This window comes from Saimiri boliviensis, chromosome 7 (assembly GCF_048565385.1).
Source record: "Saimiri boliviensis isolate mSaiBol1 chromosome 7, mSaiBol1.pri, whole genome shotgun sequence".
NCBI classification, from domain to species: domain Eukaryota; kingdom Metazoa; phylum Chordata; class Mammalia; order Primates; family Cebidae; genus Saimiri; species Saimiri boliviensis.
This window is the reverse complement of record NC_133455.1, coordinates 68542071-68562496: the sequence shown is the minus strand read 5'-3', so window position 1 is coordinate 68562496 and position 20426 is coordinate 68542071. Positions and strand designations below refer to the sequence as shown.

At 43.4% G+C, this 20426-nt stretch overlaps 1 protein-coding gene across 6 annotated transcripts in view; it reads left to right on the top strand.

Annotated features, from left to right (window-relative positions):
- LOC101033438 (cyclic AMP-dependent transcription factor ATF-7) overlaps nucleotides 1-20426 on the top strand; it is a 114119-nt gene that overhangs the window by 87296 nt on the left and 6397 nt on the right. For all 6 annotated transcript variants that reach the window (XM_074402688.1, XM_074402686.1, XM_039472072.2 and 3 more), the window contains 7 exons: nucleotides 1775-1912; nucleotides 5855-6012; nucleotides 6935-7034; nucleotides 7563-7676; nucleotides 8298-8450; nucleotides 13276-13473; nucleotides 15579-15687. In XM_074402688.1, the coding sequence (XP_074258789.1) occupies nucleotides 1775-1912; nucleotides 5855-6012; nucleotides 6935-7034; nucleotides 7563-7676; nucleotides 8298-8450; nucleotides 13276-13473; nucleotides 15579-15687 (970 nt within the window). The remainder of the gene's footprint in view (nucleotides 1-1774; nucleotides 1913-5854; nucleotides 6013-6934; nucleotides 7035-7562; nucleotides 7677-8297; nucleotides 8451-13275; nucleotides 13474-15578; nucleotides 15688-20426) is intronic.

The following is a 20426-nucleotide window of genomic DNA, read 5'->3' as shown; positions in this document are numbered from 1 at the left end:
TCCCCCCTCAACTTCCCAAAGTGCCGAGATTACAGGCATGAGCCACTACACCTGGCCAAGAAAGGTTTTGCTATGTTGCCCAGGCTGGTCTAGAATTTCTGGCTTCAGGTGATCCTCCCACCTTGGCCTCCCAAAGTGTTGAAATTACAGGCATGAGCCACCACACTTGGCCTATTTGGGATTTTATATCCAATTAATTGTTGGCAAATTCCGAAAATTAGCCTCCCATAAAAAGCTTCAAGTCTTTTTCATTGCCATTTTAGCTCAGTGGACACTTCTGGGAGACTAGTTCATAGTTAGTCAGCCCTTTCCTCACTGGGCATTCCTTGGTGTTTCCTCCTGTCTGTACAGGAGTGATCTTTACTTCTTTTTTTTTTTTGAGACAGAGTTTCGCTCTTGTTACCCAGGCTGGAGTGCAATGGTGCGATCTCGGCTCACCGCAACCTCCGCCTCCTGGGTTCAGGCAATTCTCCTGCCTCAGCCTCCTGAGTAGCTGGGATTACAGGCACGCGCCACCATGCCCAGCTAAGATCTTTACTTCTTGATGAGAAGCACATGTTGTCTCCAGGAGTGTTTAATGAGCATGGAACTTTCCTGAACCACAGCTCTTCTAGGAGATGCCCTAGAAGATTTCAAATCTATAGTTGTATTTACGTAGAGGCTTCTCCTTCCCACTAATCTCTGACTTAAGAGATCTCAGAATTAGCTAAATTGGACCTGACATCTTAGCAGTGTAGAAAAAAATGAGACAGAAATGAAGCCACCTTTGCTGTTGCTCACCCTCATCAGATTGGAGAAAAAGAACTATTACTACCTTCTCTAATGTAGTATATACCAGGTTATCTTTAATTTCCTCAGCTAGCTATCAAGAAGGTTTCTAAGGGTTAAGGTAGCAAGGGAAGAGCTAGAAACAAGCAGTTGCTTCACCAAGAAGCCTGGGATACAGGATGGATAGAACAAAGGATGTACTTTGTCATGAAACTGAACTGCAATGCCAACCCTCCTGTCCTGCCCTGGTGCGGTGTCAAGGCCATTATCTCAGATGGTTTATTGTTCCCTGCAAGGCCATTTCCAGCTCCACAGTTCTATGAGGTGGTTGCATCATTGCCAGGAAAGTGCTCTCTTTACTTTCTGGGTTTCTCCAGTCTTGCTCCTAAGACCCAGTTCTCATTTATTTCACCAATCAGATGATTAGCCTTTCTTTTCTTTGTTACCCCAAAACCCTATCGACCTGGTGTATCTAGCCTCCAGCACCAGGTTTTGGGGTGAGATCACCATCAAGCATGGTGAGTTCCCCAGGAAATACCTTTCCTATCTTCTTTGCAGTACTGGAATAGCCAGTTTGTCTTTGTTTTCTTTTAGTAATTGGGTAATCTAGTCATCCTTGTTGGCAGAGAAAGTGTTCACAGCTCTCCAGTGGCCAGCAGATTCAGGAATCATTTTGATTTCCTGAAAAGTACTATAATATTTGCATGGATTTAAATGACATCTTTTTTTTTTCAGGTCTTTATAAATATTTGTTTACCTTTGGTGAAGCAGGTATTATCTTCATCTTATAGTTAGGGACAGAAGCCCTGAGAATTACTGATAAAATGATTTGGCCAGAGTTGTACATAAAACATAAGGGGCCCAAATTTCTTTGACATGCAGTTCAGTGCTTTGACCAAGAGCTGAACTTCTTAGAAGCACATTCCCTTCTCTTGGAACTGAGAAGATATAGGTTCAACCTGAAAGGGATCATAGGGTTAAACTGTTCATTTTTCTTTCACAACAGGCTGCTGCTGGGCCCCTTGACATGTCTCTACCTTCCACACCAGACATCAAAATCAAAGAAGAAGAGCCAGTGGAGGTAGACTCATCCCCACCTGATAGCCCTGCCTCTAGCCCCTGTTCCCCACCACTGAAGGAGAAGGTAAAATTCTCTACTAAGGGTCATCTCAAATGTTAATTGATAAAGTTTTGATTTATTAATTATATAAATAGTGTGTCCTAACTACTCAGGAGGCCAAGATGGGAGAATCACTTGAGCCCAGAAATTCGAGACCAGCCCGGACAATGTGGAGAAACCCCATCTCCACTTAAAATACAAAAATTAGCTGGGCATGGTGGAGCATGCCTGTAGTTCCAGCTACTCGACAGGCTGAAGTAGGAGGATCGCCCAAGCCCCTGGAGCTCAAGGCTGCAGTGAGCTGTGATTGCTCCAGTGCACCCCAGCCTGGGTGACAGAATGAGACCCTATCTCAAAAAAAAAAAAAAGACAGAAGGAGGTGGTGGCAAAGAAAAAATAAATAAATAAAAATAAAAACAGTAAAGTATGTGCTATAGGAGGACTGATTGTATTTAAAGGAATGTTAATTATTTAGAAGATTTATATAAATTATACCTATTCTCTTTCTGAGCAATTCCACTTCTAAGTCTATATGGAAGAGAAATTAGTGCATATGTCTACCAAAAGAAGTATGTTAGAATGTTCATAGCAACTGTAGTCTTTTCTTTTTCTTTTTTTTTTGAGATGGACTCTCGCTCTGTAGCCCAGGCTGGAGTGCAATGGTGCAATCTCGGCTCACTGCGACCTCTGCCTCCTGGGCTCAAGCAATCCTCCTGCTTCAGCCTCCTGAGTAGCTAGGACTACAGGCACACCCAGCTAATTTTTGTACTTTTAGCAGAGATAGGGTTTTATCACGTTTGTCAGGCTGCTCTCAAATTCCTGACCTCAGATGATCCTCCTGCCTCAGCCTCCCAAAGTGCTGGGATTACAGGAGTGAGCCACCACACCTGGCCCCTGGCCAGCAATTGTATTCTTTTTTTTTTTTTTTTTTTTTTTTTATTGAGACAGAGTTTCGCTCTCGTTACCCAGGCTGGAGTGCAATGGCACGATCTCGGCTCACCGCAACCTCCGCCTCCTGGGCTCAGGCAATTCTCCTGCCTCAGCCTCCTAAGTAGCTGGGATTACAGGCACGCGCCACCACGCCCAGCTAGTTTTTTGTATTTTTAGTAGAGACGGGGTTTCACTATGTTGACCAGGATGGTCTCGATCTCTCAACCTCGTGATCCACCCGCCTCGGCCTCCCAAAGTGCTTGGATTACAGGCTGAGCCACCGCGCCCGGCCAATTGTATTCTTAATAGCCAAAATCAGCCGAGCGCAGTGGCTCATGCCTGTAATCTCAGCACTTTGGGAGGCCAAGGTGGTCAGATCACTTGAGGCCAGAAGTTTGAGACCAGCCTGGCCAACATGGTGAAACCCTGTCTCTACCAAAAATACAGGAATTAGCCAGGTGTGGTGGTGTGTTCCTGTAATCCCAGCTACTCAGGAGGCTGCGGTAGGAGAATTGATTGAACCCAATAGACAGAGGTTGCAGTGCGCCAAGATCACGCCGCTGCACTCCAGCCTGGGTGACAGAGTGAGACTCTGTCCTAAAGAAAAAAGAGAAGTGAACTGATAATTACACAGCAATGCGAATGAATCCCACAAACATTAAACAACAAAAAAGTCAGACACAAAAGTACATACTTGTGTAATTCAAGAGGCAAAACTATTTGCTGATGAGAGAACTCAGGATAGCGTTTACCTCCTGTGAAGGAGTGGTGTGGATTGGGAAGGGACATAGAACTTTCTGGGGTGTGAGAAATGGTCTGTATCCTGATTTAACATCTGTGACAAGTCATTTTGTTTTTGTTTTTTTCTTTTGAGACAGAGTCTCACTCTGATGTCCAGGCTGGAGTGCAGTGGTGCAATCTCAGATCACTGCAACCTCTGCCTCCCACGCTCAAGCAATTCTCATGCTTCAGCCTCCCAAAGTGCTGGGATTACAGACGAGAGCCCCTGCACCCAGCCTAAAAGTCATTTTGTTGTCATGACTTTAATGCATATCACTGTATGTTATACTTCAATTAATAAGTGAGAAAGGAAAGTTCACATAATTCATAAATTGGACATCAAACAGTTTAGAAAAAAATGTCCTCCTAGAGGGAAGTGATTCAAAGGAAGTATCTACTAGGAGTCTGATTATTATTATTTTTAAAGGAAACCTTTCATGAAGTACTATTTTTAATACATTTATTGAAATATAGTACATGTATAGAAAAATGCATAAATGGTAATTTACATAACTTACTGGATTTTTATGAAGTTAATAGCCTGTATAACCAGCACCTAGATCAAAAACATTTTATTAGAACCTCAGAAACCACCTCAGGCCTCCTTTCAGTCTCTGCTGCTCTACCAGTGGTTATTATTATTATTATTTTTTTTTTTTTTTTTGAGACGGAGTTTTGCTGTTGTTACCCAGGCTGGAGTGCAATGGCGCGATCTTGGCTCACCGCAACCTCCGCCTCCTGGGTTCAGGCAATTCTCCTGCCTCAGCCTCCCAAGTAGCTGGGATTACAGGCACGTGCCACCATGCCCAGCTAATTTTTTTTTTGTATTTTTAGTAGAGACGGGGTTTCACCATGTTGACCAGGATGGTCTCGATCTCTTTTTTTTTTTTTTTTTTTTGAGACGGAGTTTTGCTCTTGTTACCCAGGTTGGAGTGCAATGGCGCGATCTCAGCCCACCGCAACCTCCGCCTCCTGGGTTCAGGCAATTCTCCTGCCTCAGCCTCCTGAGTAGCTGGGATTACAGGCACGCGCCACCATGCCCGGCTAATTTTTTGTATTTTTAGTAGAGACAGGGTTTCACCATGTTGACCAGGATGGTCTCGATCTCTTGACCTTGTGATCCACCCGTCTCAGCCTCCCAAAGTGCTGGGATTACAGGCTTGAGCCACCGCGCCCAGCCTAGGATGGTCTCGATTTCTTGACCTCGTGATCCACCCGCCTCAGCCTCCCAAAGTGCTGGGATTACAGGCTTGAGCCACCGCACCGGCCAGTGGTTATTAATTTTAACATCCACTATGGATAGAGATCATCTATACCTCATCTTACTTCCCTCCAAATTTGGCTTGATAATCTCCACCTCTCTTCCCCCCGCCTTTTTTTCTTTTCTGGAGACAGAGTCTTGCTCTTTTGCCAGGTGCCAGGCTGGAGTGCAGTGGCGCAGTTTTGGCTAACTGCAACCTCTGCCTCCCGGGTTCAAGCAATTCTGCCTGAGCCTCCCAAGAAGCTGGGACTACAGGCACGTGCCACCACGCCCAGCTAGTTTTTGTATTTTTTAGTAGAGATGGGGTTTCACCAAGTTGGCCGGGATGGTCTTGATCTCTTGACCTCTTGATCTGCCCGCCTTGGCCTCCCAAAGTGCTGGGATTACAGGCATGAGCCACCACGCCTGGCCTCTCTTCCCCTTTTCATCAGCAACAAAGTCCTAGAGATTGTCCGGAGATGCTCTCAAGACCATTATGACCACTGGCAGTCTAAGATCTTAAGAAGTTAACATGAGAGCAGTTTGTTTTATTACAGTATGATCATTATCCAAACTTCCATAGCCCTTTTTAAAGAGGTATATTGGAGATATTGGGTTGCCTTATCACCAGTATACCTGCCTTTCCCATTCAAGTTCAGAGGACAGTTGGCATCAAGATTAGAATGAGAGTATCTAGATTGTGAAAAATTATAAGTCTCTAGAATTTATATGGTACTACAGTGCTGCTTCAAAGATTTCAAATGATATTTCAACTGTCATCTTATTTATGTAGCCATTGTCCCTGAAAGGGGAGATGGCCAAGAGATCTTAATGCACCATTCCTCCTGAATGGGTGAGTGAGTTATGGGTCCCTGATCCTGATGGAATCAGGTCACAGTTTACATGAGTTGCTCAAATGCTCTTTCCAATAAATTTGTACTAGATTTTACCATCTATGTATTTCCCTATAAGCACACCTTAAAGCATTTTGTGATCTGTTGGTCTCTTCTCCCCAGGAGGTTGCCCCAAAGCCTGTTGTGATTTCTACCCCCACGCCCACCATTGTACGTCCTGGCTCCCTGCCTCTCCACTTGGGCTATGATCCACTTCATCCAACCCTTCCCTCCCCAACCTCTGTCATCACACAGGCTCCACCCTCCAACAGGCAAATGGGGTAAGTACAGAGAGCAGGGAGAAATAGTGAAGGCTACATTTCTTTCCATTACACGAAACTATTTGATAAAACTGGGATTGTTTTTCAATACCCAAGGAAAATAAGTCACTGAGATTATCTCTCAAAATAAATTTCTCCCCCACAAACAGAATCTTTTTTACCTTTTTAATAGACAAGCAAATATCTATTTGGGGGTAATACTTTCTTAATTTTAGGGTTTGATAACTTCTTCAATCTAAAAAGAGGAACCCTTAAAGCATTAGAAGTTCATTACAATGTGGAAGCCACACCCTATAAAGTCTGTTGGGGCACTACCGAATGAAACACTGAAACCCGTTAGGTCTCCTCAGTCCCGGTTAGGGTTCTTGGTGCTTGCTATCTCTAATTTTATTTGTCTGTTTTCACTCCTGGCACAGTACCCATGGGTTAAGAGGCTGTTGTCAGGATTCAGATTCTTAGAGCTTATTGTTCTCTGGACCCACTAGGAAAAATAAAAAGGGACAGCTTCTTTTTTTGGGCAGGGTAGAGCAAACCATGGAAAAGAACAAGAGAAACATTCAGATTTGGCTGTCATGTGACCTGATTCAGCTTTGCAAAATGATGACTTTGATCCAGCTTCCCCTTTCCCAAGGCAAGCCAGTGGTAGGGATGTTTAATTGTTCTAAACCCTTTAATAGGATTAGCTTCCTACTATTTAAATTTGCTTAATTTGCAAGGTATAAAGATTTTACCATTTTTCTCTAAAAGGTAAGCTAGGTAGGATTCTCTGCCTTCCCACCTTCATGAGGATGTCAAGATTTTTACCATGCTGCCCTATACCTTCCCTAACTAACGAAGACTGGAAAATCTTATGTAATTATAGGAGAAAGATCCATGGACAAAAGGTCTGTGTTACGAGCATTTCACTTCATGTCTCCTCTAGGTCTCCCACTGGCTCCCTCCCTCTTGTCATGCATCTTGCTAATGGACAGACCATGCCTGTGCTGCCAGGGCCTCCAGTACAGATGCCGTCTGTTATATCGGTGAGCTCTGTAGTTGGGGCAGCCAACCCTACCAACATGGTAATCCTTCCCTTCCACCTGAATGGTCATAAAACACACATGAGCCCCAGGGAAATGTGGGCTCTGATCTGTATTAGTTGAGCATGGCAGCCTGCCTAAACTCTTCACTAACCTCTGCCAATCCAGCACTGTGGAACACTAGATAAAGACTCATCTGGACAATTGGCTCCTGGTCTAGGAACTGATCTTGCCAGCTTACTGATTAGTTGCTTTCACTTGGCACGTAGCACCTCCCAAATTGCCCAACATTTTCCTCAAGATACAGCCCGAACCCTTCCCACAGAAATTGCCCCAACAGTGAAGGATTAGATTCCCTACTCTGTGGTGCTCCATGGGGAAAGGTATTTCCTAGGCTGTCCCTGCATGCCCCATGGGCACGTTGCACAGAACAGGCCCTGACATGCCAATCTCAATCCTCATTTTAGGGAAACTGTTGCCCCACCAATAGTATTGTGTTCCCTTCTGGTTTTTTTCCTTCTCTTGATCCAGCTGGCCAGACCTGTGTCCATGGTGCCCAACATTCCTGGTATCCCTGGCCCACCAGTTAACAGCAGTGGCTCCATTTCTCCCTCTGGCCACCCTATACCATCAGAAGCCAAGATGGTGAGTATATCCCAGCCTGGGGCAATGTTGGCCTTTCTGAAAGAAGTAGGTGGTATCAGCCTAGGTCTTTCAAGTGAGCCAAACAAAGGAACCTTCTGGGGCTTGCAAAGCTAAGGACTCCATGCCGTGGGGTCTGGAAAAGAAAAGACTCTGATTCATAGCTCCCATCTCCTCTCCCCACCTTTAGAGCCTGGTACATAGACCATGGGCAGTGAAAAGAGGCAGCACAGATTGTTTGGAATGGAACACTTGCCGTTTTAGTTTTAGGGTGACAGATGGAGGGTGGGTGAGTGGGCAGGGGAGCTGGCCAAGAGGTGGATAGCTGCGTAACCAGCATCTGGCCAGGCTCCAGGAGAGAGCTTTCATCTGGACACTATTGCTTTAACAACCCCCAGCCCCTAACTGTGCCCAGGATGATAGCCAGGGAACAGAGTAGGCATTTTAAGGATCCAGGTGCACATTTTCTCTGCCTGTCATTTTCTTTTAATTCCTCTGTTAAGAGAGAATTAGAGTAGAAATTTTACCTATCTATAAGGTCAATAATAAAATCTAAGGCCACTCTCCTCATCCTTGATAGAATCTCATCCGTAACAAGCGTTTTTTTCTAATCTTTGCCCACAGAGACTAAAAGCCACCCTAACTCACCAAGTCTCCTCAATCAATGGTGGTTGTGGAATGGTGGTGGGAACTGCCAGCACCATGGTGACAGCCCGCCCAGACCAGAGCCAGATCCTCATCCAACACCCTGATGCCCCATCCCCTGCCCAGCCACAGGTCAGTTGGGCCGTTAGATGGGGAAACACATATGTTACTCGTACTCTTTCTGTCCTATCTATTTTTCAAAGAGCAGAAAATTAGAGAAGAATGGACTTCAACTTTCTAGGTTTCTTCCTGCTTACTTTGGTTCTTGTTGGCAGTTTTACTACAGCAAAACATGCCATTCTTTTTATTATTTATTTATTTATTTTTATTTTAACTGAGACCATCATTTATTAGCAAAAACACACCATTCTTTATTTACCCTTGTGTTAGACTTTCATGCAAACAGACTAAGTAATGCAGAACTGTTGAAGCGGCCTCCTTTTTTTTTTTTTTTTTTTTGAGATGGAGTTTCACTCTTGTTGCCCAGGTTGGAGTGCAGTGACACAATCTCAGCTTACTGCAACCTCTGCCTCAAGGGTTCAAGCAATTCTCTTGTCTCAGCCTCCCAAATAGCTGGGATTACAGGCGCCAACCACCATGCCCAGCTAATTTTTTGTACTTTTAGTAGAGACAGGGTTTCACCACGTTGGTCAAACTGGTCTCGAACTCCTGACCTCAAGTGATCCACCTGACTCAGCCTCCCAAAGTTCTGGGATTCCAAGCACAAGCCACCATGCCCGTCCCCATTTTTTTCATATGTGAGTCATGCATGGTTTAGTATATCTGCAGAATCCTCTAAAATGTGACAGAGCCTTACTTCAAGTCTTCAAGCCACACACTAAACAAAAGAGGCTCCCCTAGTCTCTTTCCCATCTATTAAGTCTTAAAAAATAATAACTTACCTGATATGATTTTACAACAGAAACCATAATATATTAATGAAATGTGATGTTACATTATTAAGATACCTCAATAGGCCAGCATGGTGGCTCACGCCTGTAATCCCAGCATTTTGGGAGGCCGAGGTGGGTGGATCACCTGAGGTCAGGAGTTCGAGACCAGCCTGACCAACATGGTGAAACCCTATCTCTAAAAAAAAAAAAAAAAAAAAAAGATACCTCAATAAAATATAGACTAGGCGAGGTGGCTCACGCCTGTAATCCCAACACTTTGGGAAGCTGAAGCAGGTGGATCTCCTGAAATCAGGAGTTTGAGACCAGCCTGGCCAACATGGCAAAACTCTTGTCTCTACTAAAAATACAAAAAATTAGACATGGTAGCACATGCCTGTAGTCCCAGCTACTCAGGAGGATGAGGCAGGAGAATCACTTGAACTCAGGAGGCGGAGGTTGCAGTGAGCCAAGATCAGTCTGGGCAATAGAGTGAGACTCTGTCTCAAAAAAAAAAAAAAAAAAAAAAAACAACAACGAAAAAACAAACAAAAAACAAGACACACACCAAGAAACACCTCATTACCAATTAAATCCCTTTTTTATCACAAAGAAACGAAAATCCTAAAAAAAGCCAGAGGGGTCCCATTTAGTTACCCATTTCTCTTCTCAAGGAGGTCTCAGTTTTAAAAAGATTCTTTGGAAACTGAATAGTCCCCAGTTTTCATATCATCTGCACTGGACAGGTGACAGCACCTGAGATCGGTTTCTAGAATTATACCCTTTGCCTGGCCCCTCTTTTCCTGATGTCACCACCTGCTTCATCAGTTACTGCCACATGTCCAAACATTTCATGGCCATATGCTACAGTAAAGCTTGGCCAACAACAAAAGCTTTCATTTGAGTTTTCTTGTTGGAAGCTAAGCCTGCCTAGCCTTCTGTAACCCCACCAAAGCCAGTCCTGAAGATGGTAAAGCAGCAGCCCCCTTGCCTGAGTTGCGCTTCCTTCTCTCTTAGGGAAATAACATAGCTTCCTTTTTATTTTTATTTTTTTTTAATTTTTAGAATTTTTATTATAAATAATAGTAGAGACAGAATCTCACTATGCTGCCCAGGCTGGTCATGAGCCACTGTACCTGGCCAGCTTCCTTTGTTTTTTTATTTTAAAATTTTAAAAGAGACGGAGTCTCTCCATGTTGCCCAGGCTGGTCTCAAACTCCTAGATTCAAGCAGTCCTCCCACTTCAGCCTCCCAAAGTGCTGGGATTACAGGCGCTAGCCACCGTGCCCGGCCCCAGCTCCCTTTTTAATCAACACTGATTCCTTTCCTTGTCATTCTTCCCCTCCTTCTCCTGGACTAGTCTTTCACCTCCATTCCTTGCATGAGTTACTGAATTGCCTCTGGCAAAATAGGAACCTTTCCTTTCCACTATCCTCCTAAAGCACTAATCTTTATATGTGCTCCAATCAGCTAAAGATCAAGAGGAGGCTGATATTCTCCGGAGAATTATGGTAAATTTCTTTTTTCTTTTCTTTTTTTTTTTTGAGACGGAGTTTCGCTCTTGTTACCCAGGCTGGAGTATAATGGTGCGATCTCGGCTCACCACAACCTCCGCCTCCTGGGTTCAGGCAAGTCTCCTGCCTCAGCCTCCTGAGTGGCTGGGATTACAGGCACACGCCACCATGCCCAGCTAATTTTTTGTATTTTTAGTAGAGACAGGGTTTCACCATGTTGACCAGGATGGTCTCGATCTCTTGACCTTGTGATCCACCCGCCTCGGCCTCCCAAAGTGCAGGGATTACAGGCTTGAGCCACCGGGCCCGGCCTTATGGTAAATTTCTTATACAATGAGAAGCCGTGACCCAAGGCCTCTAGATCATTAAACTGAGTTGGAAATTTCTTCTCCATTTTTTTATTTTGGGAGAGATAATACTAGTCTGAATTTTAAGAAATTGTTTCTTAATTGTTATCTATATTAATGGAGAACATAATTCAGTAGGGCCTAGAGTAGAGTACAGGATTCTTTTTTTTTTTTTTTTTTGAGACAGAGTCTTACTCTGTTGCCCAGGCTGGAGTGCAGTGGCATTGCCCAGGCTGGAGTGGCATTGCCCAGGCTGGAGTGTACTTGCAGCCTCCAAGCATGCCCAGCTAATTTTTGCATTTCTAGTAGAGGTGGGATTTCACCATGTTGACCAGGCTAGTCTTGAACTCATGGCCTCAAGTGATCCACCTGCCTAGACCTCCCAAATTGCTGGAATTACAGGTGTGAACCACCATACCCAGCTCTTTTTTTTTTTTTTTTTTTTTTGAGTCAGGCTCTTGCTCTGTTGCCCAGGCTGGAGTGCAGTGGGACAATCATGGCTCACTTGCAGCCTTGACACTCAGGGCTCAAGTGATCCTCCCACTTCAGCTTCCCTAGTAGCTGGAACAACAGAAATATACCACCATGCCCAGCTAATTTTATTTGTTTGTAGAAACGGGGTCTCACCGTGTTGCCCAGGCTGGTCTCAAGCTCCTGGGCTCCAGTGATCCTCCCAACCTCGGCCTCCCACAGTGTTGGGATTACAGGCATAAGTCACTGTACCTGGCCTCACATATAACTTTTTTTTCTTTTCTCTCTCTCTCTCTATTTTTTTTTTTTTTTTTTTTTTTTTTTTTTTTTTTTTTTTGTCTGTTTGAGAGGGAGTCTCTCTTTGTCACCCAGGCTGGTGTGTAGTGGTGTGATCTTAGCTTACTGCAACCTCTGCCGTCTGGGTTCAAGTGATTCTCCTGCCTCAGCCTCGTGAGTAGCTGGGATTACAAGCGCACACCACCATGCCCAGTTAAGTTTTATATTTTTACTAGAGACAGGGTTTCACCACGTTGGCTATGCTGGTCTTCAACTTCTGACCTTAGGTGATCCACCTGCTTCAGCCTCCCAGGATACTAGAATTACAGGTGTGAGCCATCACACCTGGCCACATACAACTTTTGACTCCCCATACGCTATACTAATAGTCTACTGTTGACCAGAAGCCATACCAATAACATACGGTTGATTTAACACCCATTTTGTATGTTATATTTATTATCTACTATATTCCTACAACAAAGGAAGCTAGAGAAAATAAAATATTAGAAAATCATAAGGAAGAAAAAATATATTTACTATTCATTAAATAGAAGTGGAGCATCAAAAAAGTTCATCCTCATTATCTTCGCACTGAGAAGGAGGAAAAGGAAGGCTTGGTCTTGCTGTCCCGGGGTGGCAGAGGCAGAAGAGAAGGAGAAGTTGGAAGGGGGTCCAGAGAAGCAGGCACACTTGGTATAACTTTTTTGTGTGTGTTTTTTCTTTTTTGTTGTTGTTTTTTTTTTGAGATGGAGTTTCACTCTTGTTACCCAGGCTGGAGAGCAATGGTGCGATCTCACCACAACCTCTGCCTCCCGGGATCAGCGATTCTCCTGGCTTAGCCTCCTTAATAGCTGGGATTGGGCTGGACGCAGTGGCTCACACCTGTAATCCCAGCACTTTGGGAGGCCGAGGTGGGTGGATCACGAGGTTAGGAGTTCAAGACCAGCCTGGCCAAGATAGTGAAACCCCGTCTCTTAAAAAAAAAAAAAAAAAAAAAGGGTAGCTGGGATTACAGGCATGCACCACCATGCCTGGCTAATTTTGTATTTTTAGTAGAGACGGGGTTTCTCTATTCTGCCCAGGCTGGTCTCGAACTCCTGGCCTCATGTGATCCACCCGCCTCAGCCTTCCAAAGTTCTGCGAGCACCAGCAAGATTCCCTATTGTTAAGAAACAAAAAGTAACCCTAGTTTCATTTGTCTGTCTGTCTTAGAAATAATCAGAGTTTCCAAATGAACTGTAGTTAGTCTGAGACTGAGAAGACTGAAAGGAAAGAGGAGGCAAAATTGAGAATTCCTACAAAAGAGAAGCTCAAGGACATAGTCATGAGACTTGCTGTGGTTACCAGAGGCTGATACGTCTTTTTGCCAGACCTTACTACTCTACCTAACATCGGGTGTGATTTGGAAGGGACTCATGTTCCTATCAAGTAACCTCTCTTCCTTTCTGGGTACCAGGTCTCACCAGCCCAGCCCACCCCTAGTACTGGGGGGCGACGGCGGCGCACAGTAGATGAAGATCCAGATGAGCGACGGCAGCGCTTTCTGGAGCGCAACCGGGCTGCAGCCTCCCGCTGCCGCCAAAAGCGAAAGCTGTGGGTGTCCTCCCTCGAGAAGAAGGCCGAAGAACTCACTTCTCAGAACATTCAACTGAGTGTGAGTGGATCCTCGATGATAATTGAAATTGTTGAAAATCTAGAAAGTGGGATGGAATCAGAAAAAAGTGGGATTAGGACAAATCTAGAAGCTGTGCCAGGAAGAATCTCTTAACAGTCAGAGTTGAAATCTCTTTCAGAGGGGTTGGTGAAGACACTTACCATCTACCCCCAAATCTGCTACTACAGTTATCGATAAATGCGTTTAGATGAAGGAATTAGATTAAGCACCCCAGGGTGCTCTTCTAAATCATCTGTAGAATCTGACTGGGGTCATATGTTTTTGCCCTAGATAATGCAGCTTAATAAAAGAGAGAAAGAGAAAAAGTGCTACAAGCACAAATAGAATCATTATAATCTATAAACCATACAGTCTCTTGAATGAATGTTATTTTTCTTTCGTCTGATTATTAAAATATTTAAAGCAATATATGAATACATATTTCTATTATAAAATACACACGCAAATGTATAGAATAGAAACAAAGTCCCTCTTTTATCTACCTTTTCTAGTCCTGTTCTCTTCCCTGTAGATAGATTTGGCATGTACCTTCCAGATAGATTCATATTCCTAAATATTTTTTATTTATAGTTTTTGTGTAGGGCTGGAGGGGTTGTGTGCTTGTTTTAACATAAATAAGTTAATGGTATTTATTGGAAATCTAGACATGGATATGGGAGATTTACCTCTTTCTTTTTTTCTTTTTTTTTTTTTTTTTGAGACAGTCTGGTTTTGTTGCCAGGCACCAGGTTGGAGTACAGTGGCGTGATATCAGCTCACTGCAACCTCCACCTCCCGAGTTCAAGCAATTCTCCTGCTTCAGCCTCCCAAGTAGCTGGGACTACAGGCGCATGCTACCACGCCCAGCTAATTTGTAATTTGATTTTTTTTTTTTTGTATTTTAGTAGAGATGGGGTTTCACCATGTTGGCCAGGATGGTCTTGATCTCTTGACCTGGTGATCCACCCGCCTCAGCCTCCCAAAGTGCTGGGATTACAGCTGTGAGCCACAGCACCTGGCCTACCTCATCCTTTTTAATAGGTGTGTAGTAGTATTGTCTGTAGTATAGTTATGTTATAAGTTATAGATGTTGGCTGATTTTTTGCTAGAACAACAATGTTGCAATGAACATTGCATACACCTATTTAACAGTTCTGTTAAATAGATTCCTAGAAGGAGGCTTTCTTAGTCAAAGAGCATGTGTATTATTAATTTCAGTATAATCATATTTATCTTAAACAGGAGTAATTTTTTTTTTTTTTTTTTTGAGACGGAGTTTCACTCTTGTTACCCAGGCCTGGAGTGCAATGGCGTGATGTTGGCTCAGCACAACCTCCGTCTCCTGGGTTCAAGCAATTCTCCTGCCTCAGCCTCCTGAGTAGCTGGGATTGCAGGCACGCGCCACCATGCCCAGCTAAGTTTTGTATTTTTAGTAGAGGCAGGGTTTCACCATGTTAACCAGGATGGTCTCGATTTCTTGACCCTGTGATCCACCCGCCTCGGCCTCCCAAAGTGCTGGGATTACAGGCGTGAGCCACCACGCCCAGCCAACAGGAGTAATTTTTCTTTTTTTTTCTTTTTTTTTTTTTTGAGACGGAGTTTCGCTCTTGTTACCCAGGCTGGAGTGCAATGGCACGATCTCGGCTCACCGCAACCTCCGCCTCCTGGGTTCAGGCAATTCTCCTGCCTCAGCCTCCTGAGTAGCTGGGATTATAGGCACGCGCCACCATGCCCAGCTAATTTTTTGTATTTTTAGTAGAGACAGGGTTTCACCATGTTGACCAGGATGGTCTTGATCTCTTGACCTTGTGATCCACCCGCCTCAGCCTCCCAAAGTGCTGGGATTACAGGCTTGAGCCACCGCTCCCGGCTAGGAGTAATTTTTCTATTATAAATCCCTACTTTTCACTGTAAGCAACTCCTGTCATTTAATTCGCGATGATACTGTCCTTGGGCTGTCTGAAGTCTTGCTAGATCAGGAGTCTTGTCCCAATTCAGGGGAGAAAATTGAGGCAGTATTCGGTCCTCACTTTGGGAACAGCCACTGAGGGTGCAAGAGTAGAGGATGAGTTCTCTTGATACTCTTTTATTCCCTCCCTCCTCAGAATGAAGTTACATTACTACGCAACGAGGTGGCTCAGTTGAAACAGCTACTGTTAGCTCATAAAGACTGCCCGGTCACTGCACTACAGAAAAAGACTCAAGGCTATTTAGGTGAGTGGCTCACAACCTAAGCTAAGTCAGTCAGTCAGTAAACTGCATTTACTGAGTGTCTCAGCTACTTAGAATTTTATAACTGCATTCTGAATGTTCTGGGGACCCCACGCTGATGAGTGAGTAGCCCTTGTGGAGCAACCAGACCTAGAAAAAAAATGTTTTTGACAACAATATAGAGTTATCCTAATTATCTGTTACAATTGGGGGTTAAAGGGTAGCAATATTTACCAGGTACATAGTTTGTGTTAGGCACGCTAGAGTCTTCCCAAGTCTCTCATGAAATGGATATGTTTATCTGTGAGAAAACTGCACTCAGATTAGGTCACTTAGCCGAAGTTACCAAGCTGGGAAAGTGGCGAAGCCAAGATTTATATCTAGATATTTCTTATTCGAAAGATACTGTCTTGGGCTAGAAAAGACATAAACCACAGATGATACATTGGGATTTAGGGTACATTTTATCTTTCTAATGATAGGCTGATGTTGGTTTCAGTTTGTAATCTATGAGCACACATAAAATAGTGCTAGAAGGCAATGGCCATGGAGTTGTGCTCAGGACATGCACAATTCTGAAGTTTAAATTACTGTGAATAATTTGCTTATGGGCAATAAATGCTAGCTTTCTTTTTGCAAATTAAATTCATAGAACTATTGCTATCAAATGTTGATGTATTGAATTATTTTCCACTGTCTTTATCATTTCAAAGATGTGTTCCCATAGAAAAGGAGTAACCATATCACCAATTTTAAACTCTCTAAATTTTAATTTTAATATGTACTTCAGGGTGCATTCATTCATTAAGTAGATATTGATGGAGTGTCTATTCTGTGCCAGGCACGGTTTTACATGCTGGGCTTATAATAGGGAACCAAATAGATTAGATTAAATCCCTGCCCTTGAGGAGCTTATATTTTAGTGGATGAGAAAGACAGTAAACAAGATAAATAGGTAAAATATATGACATGTTAGATAACAGTAAATGTTAGAAGGAAAATGAAAACAGGGAAGGGTAATATGAAATGTTAGCAGCAGGATGGAAATTTTAGATTAGGTGGCTTTTGAATGAAGACCTGAAGGAAATGAGGGAGCTGTATGAATTTATTTGGAAAAAGGTACTATAGGGAGGAGGATCAGCAACTGCAAAGATGCAACGGGGCAGGGTACCTGGTACATTCCAGGAACATCAAGGAGGCTAGGCTGGAGTTGGGGGCAGAGAGTAATTGGTGATGAAGTCGGGGAGGTAACAGCAACATTTCATGTAGGTTCTTTTCAGTCATGATAAGGATCTCAGCTTTTACACTGGGGGCTATTAGAGGCCGTTTTCAGTGGAAGAGTGATATAACTGATCTGACTAGGCCAGGCGCGGTGGCTCACTCCTGTAATCCAAGCACTTTGGGAGGCTGAGGCAGGTGATCACCTGAGGTCAAGACCAGCCTGGCTAACATGGTGAAACCCTGTTTCTACTAAAAATACAAAAAATTATCTGGGCGTGGTGGCACATGCCTGTAATCTCAGCTACTCAAGAGACTGAGGCAGGAGAATTGCTTAAATTTGGGAGATGGAGGTTGCAGTGAGCCAAGATCGTTCCATTGCACTCCAGCTTGGGCACAAGAGCCAAACTCTGTCTCAAAATAGTAATAATAATGATAATAATAATAGTAATTGATCTGACTTACATTTGAACGGGATTCCTCTGTTAGAGACATCAGGGTACAAGGGCAGAAGCAGCCAGTCCACTAAGGAGGCTATTACAGTAATACAAGCAAGGGATAATGGTACTGAAAGCGGTGAGAACAGGTTGAATTCAGTATATATTTTGAAGTTGGGGTGATGAGAGTAGATGGGGTGGTATATATGAGAAAAAGAATTTAAAAATTGCACCAAAGTTTTTGGCTTGAGCAACTGCAAGAATGAAGTTGTCATTAATTGAGATAGGGTAAAGTGTAGGGGAACATGGTTTGGGAAGTATATCAGGAACTCAGTTTTGGACAAACTAAGTTTAAGGAGCCTACTAGGCTTACAGGTAGAGATGTCAAGCAGGCAGTTGGTTATATGGGTTTGTAATTCAGAGAAAAGGCTGAAGATAAAACTTTGGGAATTAGCAGCATATAGTTAGTTTTGATTTTGTTGGTTTTGCTTTTGGATTTTTTTGGAGACAGGATCTACCTCTGTCTCCCAGACTCTCAAGTGATCCTCCCATCTCAGCCTTAGTAACTGGGAACACAGGAGTGCACCACCATGCCTGGTTAACTCTTTTGTTTTTTTAAGAGGTGACGTTTTGCCATGTTGGCCAGGCTGGTCTCAAACTCCTGGACTCAAGGGATGTGCCTGCCTTGGCTGCCCGAAGTGCTGGGATTACATGTGTGAGCCACCAAACCTGGCCATAGTTAGTTTTTAAAGCCTTGAAACTAGATGAAGTTCCCAAGGGAGACAGCATAGACAGAAAAAGAGAAGTCCCAGGAATTAACCATGGAGTACTCCAGCATTTACAGTTCATAGAAATGAGAACGAACCTACAACCAGAAAGTGAGGAGGAAAACCAGCTACGTGGGTGAATGTGGTGTTCTGTAAATCAAAATAAGAAAGTGTTTCAAGTTCAGTAATTTTAAATCTTGTTGATGGGCTAAAGAGGCTAAGGACTGTTTATCAGTATGTAATCTACATATAGTCAGTTTTCTACTTAGTCTCTGCGAGAACCCTGACACGTAGTCAGTCCATTAAACCACTTATTCTTTTTTTTTTTTTTTAAGACAGAGTCTCTTTCTGTCACCCAGGCTGGAGTACAGTGGCTTGATCTCGGCTCACTGCAGCCTCCGTCTCCCAAGTTCAAGTGATTCTCCTGCCTCAGCCTCCTGAGTTGTTGGGCACCACCATGCCCAGCTAATTTTTGTATATATATATATTTTTTGAGACGGAGTTTCGCTCTTGTTACCCAGGCTGGAGTGCAATGGCGCGATCTCGGCTCACCGCAACCTCCGCCTCCTGGGTTCAGGCAATTCTCCTGCCTCAGCCTCCTGAGTAGCTGGGATTACAGGCATGTGCCACCATGCCCAGCTAATTTTTTTTTTGTATCTTTAGTAGAGACAGGGTTTCACCATGTTGACCAGGATGGTCTCGATCTCTTGACCTCGTGATCCACCCGCCTCGGCCTCCCAAAGTGCTGGGATTACAGGCTTGAGCCACCGCGCCCGGCCATTTTTTTTTTTTTAAGAATAAAGAAGAGGAAGAAAGACAAAGAGGAAGAGGGAGAGAGGATGGGGGTATTGCTTTATTGCCCGGGCTAGAATGCAATCTAAATATGGGTATGCCTATAATTGTCCTTAATAATGGAAATATAAAAGAAAATGAGGGAAGAGAATAACAAACAAGGAGCCAACCAACATTTCGTTTAAACTTCTAAGTTGATATGATGTGGTACTGATAAGAGTGTATATTTTGTATATTTAAAGTGGAGAGTTCTATAAATGTTAATTACATTTACTTGTTCCAGATCTGAGTTCAAGTCCTGGATATCGTTGTTAATTTTCTGTCTCATTGATCTGTCTAATATTAATGTTGAAGTTTCCCACTATTATTATGTGGGATTCTAAGTCTCTTTATAAGTCTTGTATGTCTGCGTATTCCTGTATTGGGTGCATATATATTTAGGATCTTTAGCTCTTCATGTTGTTGCATTGATCCTTTTATCATTATATAATGTCCTTCTTTGCTTCTTTTGATCTTTGTTGCTTAATTGTAACTTCTGCTTTTTATTTATTTATTTTAGCTCTCTGTTTGGTTGGTAAATCCTTCTCCATACCTTGTTTTGAGTCTTTGTGTATCCTGGAACGTGAGATGGGTCTGGATGCAGCATACTGATGGGTTTTAGTTTTTTATTCAAATTGCCTGTCTGTCTTTGGATTGGGGGATTTAGTCAGTTTAAATTTAGAATTGATAATAATATATGTGAGTTTAATACTGCCATTTATATTAGCTGGCTATTTTGCCCATTAGTTGATGTAAATTCTTCATTATATTGATGCTCTTTCTGGTATTTTTTTTAGAAAGGCTGATACTGTTTGTTCCTTTCTATGTGTAGTGGTCCTTTCAGAAGCTCTTGTAAAGCAGGCTTGGTGGTGATGAAATCTCTGAGTGCTTGCTTATTCACAAAAAACTTTATTTTTCCTTCACTTGTGAAGCTTAGTTTGGCTGGATGTGAAATTCTGGATTGAAAGTTCTTTTCTTGGCCAGGCGCAGTGGCTCAAGCCTGTAATCCCAGCACTTTGGGAGGCCGAGGCAGGTGGATCACGAGGTCAAGAGATCAAGACCATCCTGGTCAACATGGTGAAACCCCGTCTCTACTAAAAATACAAAAAATTAGCTGGACATGGTGGCGCGTGCCTGTAATCCCAGCTACTCAGGAGGCTGAGGCAGGAGAATTGCCTGAACCCAGGAGGCGGAGGTTGCAGTGAGCCGAGATCGCGCCATTGCACTCGAGCCTGGGTAACAAGAGTGAAACTCCGTCTCAAAAAAAAAAAAAAGTTCTTTTCTTTAAGGATGTTGAATATTGGTCCCCACTCTCTTCTGGCTTGTACGGTTTCTGCTGAGAGATCTGCTGTAAGTCTGATAGGCTTCCCTTTGTGGGTAACCTGACCTTTCTCTCTGGCTGCCCTTAGTATTTTCTCCTTCATTTCAACCCTGGTGAATCTGACGATTATGTGCCTTGGAGTTGCTCTTCTTGAGGAATATCTCTGTG